Source organism: Nanorana parkeri, unplaced genomic scaffold (genome assembly GCF_000935625.1).
Source record: "Nanorana parkeri isolate BGI_ZX_2015 unplaced genomic scaffold, ASM93562v1 scaffold1071, whole genome shotgun sequence".
NCBI classification, from domain to species: Eukaryota; Metazoa; Chordata; class Amphibia; order Anura; family Dicroglossidae; genus Nanorana; species Nanorana parkeri.
Window position 1 is genome coordinate 13152 of NW_017307339.1, and position 8169 is coordinate 21320.

Consider the following 8169-nt stretch of genomic DNA (forward strand, 5'->3'; position numbering starts at 1 on the left):
AAAAAAAAAAAATCACTGGATGGAATTTACATGGTTTGTGACAAGTTAAAGGTTATCCTGCAGTTTTCTGGAATATTCCGGCTTTTCTTACAACCTGGCTGCAACCCCCTTTCTGGGAGGAGCTAGTTCCTTCTTAAACTTTCTAGAACTTAATGGAGTGTTCTTGTGGGGTGGGCAGCCAGCTTTCGTCTCCTTACAGAACCTACCATGTACACTAATCCAGGGGGAAGATATAAAGCCATCGAGTCCACATGATGGGGAGTTGTTGATTGGTGCAGCTGGACATGGAGTTTCTGTGGACCAGCTGGAAAGTGGCAAGCTGTGGCATCCTTTTACTCTTGGAGATCACAGACCCTATGGACTGGCTACTACAACTAGCGGACTGTGCGGATTGCCAACTTGGTGTATTTGAAGCTACACAAAGCAGACCACTTTCTGATTTTCCCCCTTACTGGCTTCATTACTTAACTTACTCCTGCAGGCTGGAACCGCAAAGACACCCTAAGCTCCCAGTGCATGTCAGTTACACCTGCTTCTCGACCTGAAGTACCTCTGGACCAGCTAACTGGGTGTTTTGTTTTTGTTTAATTTCCAGGATGTAGAAGTGTAGCACCCTGTCTACACAGCAATCAGTACCCACCTAGCATTAGTTGTCTCCAATCATACCCTAGCTGGTTGTTCATTCTAGGGCCTAGACCAGGGGTGCCCATTAGGTAGATCATGATCTACCAGTAGCTCACAGAGCTGATGCTGGTAGATCATGATTGTAAGTCAGCTCACTATCCCGAAAACCCTCCTACGGTCCGTTTAGCCCCTCTCCGTCTGCTGCGCCTGACACATGAAGGTAGAGGTCGACAGCATGAGAGCAGCGACTTTAGGATGGAGGGCTGAGCACGAAAGGAGGAAAAGTAGGAGGTCTAGCTTCCCGAGGTTCTGTAATATTGCAGAGCAGCGACTTTAGAGAAAGCAAGGAGAGACAGCCAGTAGGATGGGCAAAGAGAGACAGCCAGGAGAGCGAGGAAAGACAGCCAGGAGAGACAGCCAGGAGAGCGAGGAGAGCAGGAGCACGGGGGAGGTTTTATTTTGTTGGTAGATCTCATGTAGCTTGTCATTTGAAAAGTAGATCTTAACACAAAAATTGTGGGCACCCCTGACCTAGACTGTCTTCCTTCCCATACCACATGCTACGTACCAAATTGCCCTAGTTTGGTTACCTTTGATTTAATAAGTATATGCATCTAATCCTAGATGCAAGCTTTTTAATAAATGCCATGTCTGGTGCTCCTCTGACCTTCGAGAGCTACTGTAAAACATAGGCTACCATGTCTGAACTCTGCCACTGAAAAATGAAAGCTGCTTAGCTGTTAAATGTTCTCTCTGGCTTTAATTATACCAAAGTCACAGACCTGAAACAAGTATGTAGATCTAATGCTCTGACCTTCACTTTTTTTTTACCATCACAATTACAAACACATATAGTATGATGACTGGCAAGTTAGCTATAAAAAAGGAGTGTCTGTTTGCACTTTGTTTTTTTAAAAAAAACGGGGAACAAAGAGTTCTACAGAGAGCAAATAGTTGGCGCTTAAATTTCAGGTGCACCAATTAAAAGATCATTAAAATGATTTAATGTGACAAGGTGAACAGAGTCAAATGAATAATACATCATGACCAACATGGACACACTGCAGTGGCAAAAATGAACACTTATAAAAATCTAAAGTTCATTCACAGGAACTAAAAAATTGTTTACAAGAAAACTGCAATATTTACCAAAAGTACAACCCTAAAATTACCACTATTTTCACTTGGACAGGAAGTGCTGTAAGGAGTGCAGGGGGACCTATTGTTTTCTGGATATGTTCTAATGTGTCATCTTTCATGGCATTTCCTATACTTGGGCAAAGCTAAAGAAAACCTTCAACACACATTGTATGCTGCAAGTGTTAAACACTGATGAAGAAGAACTCCAGCTTTAAGTCTGTCTGTATGATCCCTGGCAGGGCCATGGGGATCCTGTAAATACACTGTAGTAACTGTAGCTACTACAATGTATTACAGTGTCTTAAGGGTCCTTGCTACAGCCACTATGCCGAGTGATTTCCCTGTGCTGTTATAACACAGAGTCACTGATTATAGCAGCCATTTAGAGGAGGCCTAATAGTTTTCTTACTGAATACTAGGCATTCTCTAACTGGACGAGGAGCAGTGCCATGATGTCAAGACGCTCAGCATAGCAGCTGTTTCAATGACCCGGAAGACGCTGCTGCTACTACAGTGTATTACAGGATCCCTGCCAGGGAAAATATATTTATTAAAGTTGGAGTTCAACCCAAGGGTCCATTAAAGCACAAACAGCCATCTTGTGCTAGTTGTGCTATGCATGTAAATGAGTCCACTTTGCAGGACCAGGTGCACTCACTGTTGTCTCATGATGTTCACATATATAACGGGGTATAACTGGGTGATCATTTCCTGAGTGCACAATGCTATACAAATTCAAGAATGGTCTCAAGAATACTGGGATCAAGACGAAAACCTTTCAGGGCTTTCTCATTTACCAGACCACAAACATTACCAAACCACTATGGGAGGCTCTGCAGTGCAGAGAGCAACATTTTTCCAGCTCTTTCATCTATTAAAATACTGGAAACGATTTTCTCTTCAAAAATGGTGCAAAAACCTACTGCACACAGTTCAGAATTTGTATGATAGTATTCCAAGGAGGACTGAATCCGACCTGAATGCAAAGAGTTGTTCTATTCCTTGTTAGGGCCATGTATGGACTACACACACACACACACACACACACACACACACACACACACACGAGTTTCATTGCTGCAGAGCGCTGAGTTTATGATTTACAACCCCTTGGTTTCACACTGTTCACAGAGGCTTCCATTACGTAATGCTGAAACTAACAGAGGTTACAAAAATGTTAAATGATTTGAGTCAGACACAGACTTGCCAATACTGGAAAACTATGATGCTTGTAACATTTGAATAATTAAAGGAACAACTAGAGCAGCAATTCTTCATACATCGGTCATGGAGTCACAGCTTAAGCCATACGATTTACAGATCTCAGAGGCAGCAGGAAAAGCTCTTGAAAGCAATATGAAAATGCAAATTTTGACTGACATATGATGCTTGCATGTGCTAACACTTAAGAGTATTTTGGCAACAATATTACTAGCGATAGATAGGCAAATGTCTCATCCAAAATGATAGGTGGTGAAGGATCTGCTCATCCCTAAAAAAGACAGTGCCACCAGAATCAGTCATATTCCTTTTCATACATACAAGAGAATTAACTGGCCACTGGTGGCAAGAAATCTTTCTAACAAATTGCAGGATTATCTTGCAAGATAATGGACAATCTTTACTGCAACTCTATAACGCAGGGGTGGGGAACCTTTTTTCTGCCAAGGGCCATTTGGATATTTATAACATCATTCATGGGCCATACAAAATTATCAACTGAAAAATGAGCCTGCTAGATTTGGTCAAACATTTAACTAACTCACCCCTGATGTGATAGCTGGACACATTCAGGACACACACAGAGGACAAATTTCAGGGCTCGAAATTTGTCAAGCCATACTATATGTTGGTTTCATTGCTCACAAAAATCAGATGTGTATTGCCAGCCTAAAAGGTACCAATATACAGGCTATGTCAGGGGTAATGGTTTCTTCACAGGCTCGAATACTAAAGGCTTCTCCAACTGAGTGCCACCCAATTTGGTGTAAGCTCCTGGACACCATTGCCCATAAGTGAAAGGGGATTTAGCTTGCATGAGGAAAGGGGTCATTCGAATTAAGTTATTTGAAAGTATAGATAGCCTTTAGCATTCCTTCAGATCTATACATTGTGGTAAGGTGTGCATTACCGCATCTTTAACACAAGGCACTCAAGTTCCATGCATTATGGTGCCCTTCATTTAAATTGGCACCCCAGGGCATATGTACAGTAGCACAAGGACTACATCTGGAGTAACAGCTGACAGCAACTCACGGAGGAATTACTCACTGTTGTGCCTGCAACTACCACTCTCCCCACCACTATGCCAGAAACCCCACCCCTCCTTCCGTCACCAATAATCATGCATCTCTCTCTTCTCATCACCATGCCTGAAACCCCGCCACCACACCAATCACCCCATGATCCACCACCATAGGAGATCACAATCCCGCCCCTCCCCGTACACCAACCCCTAATCTCTCGACCCTCTTTCACCATCTGTCCCTCATGCCCCCACTTTAACACCCATCCACCTCTGGGCTTGCTGCCACTGCACACTAAACCATTGCGCACTTCTGTGCACTCCACTGCGCGTGTGGGTGTATATAATATATATATATTTTTTTTTATCACACACAAACACACGTCTGCAGGGAATGAAGACCAATGATCCATTCTGAGAACATCTGTATGCCTTTTAAAGCTAAAAGGATGCAAGAAAATAGCAGGATGCTAATCAAGTCACGCCTATGCCTGAAACTTCCCCATGGCATCGCTACGCAACTATAAAAAAAAAATCTTCCCAGTCTCATACATGTAGATTATTGAGGAAACTGTTTTGACAGTGTCATTTTACATTCACATTATACACAATATTTACCCCAGGAGCCGCTTACAGGCTTTCACACTTCTCAGAGTAGAATATTGATGTATGATTATTGCATATGTATGACACAGTAATTGCAGGGGTAATTTAACCTTAAAGCGCTACAGAGCATTACATTACTCATATATAAAAGCTATTTTTCATGACATTTCATTTACAATTAAAACATGTAGTAAAAAGAAAACATATGTTCCTTCTCCGAGGCTATCATATGGGCAACACTGAATAGTAGGTTTGTGTCCTAGCAGTTGGTGTGAGGTCATTAATAACCAGATATCTTAGTGCTAGCTAATTAATTCAAGAACTTTCTGCAATGTTTCACCCAGGAAACAAATATGAAGCCAAAAATTCATGATGTGCGTATATTTTTATGCATTACCCGAGTCTCAGCCTTCATCTGAGATTTCAACTTGTTCCTCATATTCTTTTCATTAAACTTGGCACTCCTCTTAACATATAGTCCCCCATGCTGTGAAGAAATTAGGAATAAACAGATCATAAAAGACATCTATTATACAATCTGCAGCATTGACAATGCTGTAATTTTTTATTTAGGTTTAGAAGTCATCACCATCAAGTCTTTATTGAAGTGTAATTTAATTAAAAAAGCAAACATACACTAGAGAATAAGGTAATAATATCACACATTTAATCACCTTTTCCCCCAATAACCGGACAGTAGAGAAAACCTCAGAAATGAGTGACAGGCTTTTGATAGATGAGTGTCACCCACCCGTAGTAGATCATCTACAGGAATATATACTGTAACCGACTGGACCTGAGTTGAGCTGATTTACTAAAGAAGTAACCCTGACTGGACTGTGGCCACCTCGCAGAACCACACAGGGGAATTACAAATACAGAATTTCCACCAGATCCTGACCAGTTATTTAAAATGAACACAAGTTAGGATAAAACTGCCCGTTGGTACATCAGCCCCAGTGATATGGTCTGTTGAGCTGACAAAGGAGAAGTTGCCAACAGGATACCAAACACGTTTACAAAGCCAGTGAGCAACTGTACGCTAGCCCCCTCCGCTGATGGAAAATGATTCCACTGTGTGTGCAGTTCTCAATTAACGGTCATAGTAATAAACATCATCAACTGCATTTGAAGGTCAATGAGCCTCCAGTGTGGGTTAACACAACTACCACTTCAACACACAAGGTGGACCTATACATTAACCCTAAAGCTAAACTACAGGTTACAGTCTCCCCTTGCAGAATCCCCGCTCTGTGATCCAGTGTCGGTCCTGTTCAAGGTCAAATGAAACCACTCCCTATGTGCCCAGTGTCAAAGAACACTCACAAACTCAAGGGAAAAGGGAGTGACTAAGCCATTATTTTTTTTAAATGCTTTCACCGTTGGGGATGTCAAAACCCCTGATCTGACTACTTGTTCCAGATCAGCGATTCAGAAAGCACTGAAGCTATTACATAAGCAATGGCCAAGCAGCCAGAATTTCAAGGGAAGGTCAGCAAAATATGCCCACACATTTTTCTCAATACAGGTTGCATTTACAACTATGTTTACATTATGCTTGGGCAGGAAATGAAGCAGTAACGGAAAGGTACATTTGCTTACCTTTAGGCCTTGTTCACACCAAGCGCGGAGCAGGTGCAGAGCAGTTGCATACCAGATCAAAACTGCGTCCAATGTATTCCAATGGTATTTTTAGCTCCAGTTCACATTGCAGCGAGCAGTTCCAGAGCAGGTGAAAAAACTGCAGGAAGCCCTATTTTACCTGCTCTGGAACGCATGCAAACGCCTGGAACACACTGTAGGCCATATATATATATGGTTTTTTTTTTACCAAAAACTGCCCGGGACGCATCAAAAATGCGGCAAAAAACGTGGCACAACCCACTGCACTGCGTGTGCAGAAACCTGAGCGGATCTGCTCTGCATTTGGTGTGAAACCTGAACGTTTTGTAGCGTGTTCAATGCTCGACGAACGCTCTACAAAACGCTCAAACATCTAAATCCCATTGTATTCAATGGGTCTGGTTCACACCTTGCTGTATTTCCGCCCGTCCGAACGCTATACAAAACGGCCTACGCCCAAAGAAGTGCATGTACTTCTTTGGGGCGTTTTGGTCTCGTGCTTCCATTGGGATACAGCCAAGTAGCCCACGGAAACGCATGTTTGTCGCACGGTTTTTACCGCGAATCGCGGTAAAAACGTGCGACGCGAACCGCGTGACAAACGCGCATATTCAATACGCCTAGGTGTGAACCCAGCCTTACTGAAGAAAATGTCTCCCAGGCTCTATCAAGTGCTAGTCACATGACCATATCCTAGGCCTTTAGTTACATTCTCTTTTGAAGAGAACCTGTCAGTCTGAACCTTGGTCCTTTGCTTCAACAGAGATCAAATTAGCTAACATCTAGGTTTGTAGTTATGGGAGAAGTGCAAGGTGAAGCTTTAAACATTTTCTCCAGAAGGGCTTGTATTTCAGTCCTCCAGGTTTCTATAGAATTTAAATTTATCAAAACTGGAGCAGACACAATCTGGAGCAGTTGCATATGGCAACCAGTGTATCTCTTCAGTCTGTTCAGTTAAGATTTGAAAGTGAAAGAGAGAAGCTGATTGGTTTCCATGAACAGCTGCTGCAGATTTTGTCTGCTCCAGTTCTGATAAATTCCTCTTTGTTTTTTCCTAAATGTAACCACTTGCTTTGAATTGCCAAAACAATGAAACAGATCAGGGCTACCTACTGCCATGTTTTTACATTTACATAGCAGTGGAGGGTTACCTTGGTCTATTTAATCGTATTTGAGATTAATATCTGGTTGAAAGTTGTTGAAAATTACAAGAAATTAAAGGTTTGTATGGTAATATTATATAAAACTTTTCCCCACCCAAACATATTAACATGACCTAATTTGAACATTTGGGTACAGGTCAGCTTTAATTCGTTTTGAGTAATGAAAGTATCTATAAAATTAGAGAATGATTAGGATCCATGCCTATGTCCTATTGGGGAGGACAGCTGTCACCACTGAGATTTTTCCTTCACCTCCTTTTCCAGCGACAAGGTCACTGGAAGTGAAGATGAGGACTTCCCATTACTTTCCGCCTTGGTGACAGTGGTCACTAGGAAAAACAGAGGGCAAACATCCCCAGACAGAACACAATTATAAAATGTTCCCTACTCTATTCAAAGCAACCAAAACGAAATAAAAGTTTAGCTAAAGGAGCACTTATTTGTAAACATCTAAAAAAGTTAAACATTGAGTTTAAAAAAGTACCTGAGAAAAATACCAGCCATACAGAGGAAGAAATTTCAAACCATCCTTCAGAACATATCGAACATGACCCAAGGCATTCTGCTGCACGGCCATCATGTTTGCGATTATCCAATCAACTGCAGGCAAGACACAGAAATTCTAGGTCACAAGTTTACTTGTTTATACAGCATATTGTTTATTTTTACCGATATTTTTTTTCCAGTACTCGCTGATACCGATTACAGATACTGGAAATCCCATTAAGGAAGCATGTAATGATTGTAGTGGCTTGTAATGACTTCAGC

The 8169-nt window shown here is 41.8% G+C and overlaps 1 protein-coding gene across 1 annotated transcript in view; it reads right to left on the reverse strand.

The window, feature by feature from the left end:
* LOC108796165 (1-acyl-sn-glycerol-3-phosphate acyltransferase epsilon-like) overlaps positions 1-8169 on the reverse strand; it is a gene marked incomplete at its 3' end in the record, with an annotated part of 31344 nt that overhangs the window by 5869 nt on the left and 17306 nt on the right. Inside the window, exons 3-4 of the mRNA XM_018567596.1 lie at positions 7886-8001; positions 5013-5102 (exon numbers count right to left, since the gene is read on the reverse strand). Of these exons, the coding sequence (XP_018423098.1) occupies positions 5013-5102; positions 7886-8001 (206 nt within the window). The remainder of the gene's footprint in view (positions 1-5012; positions 5103-7885; positions 8002-8169) is intronic.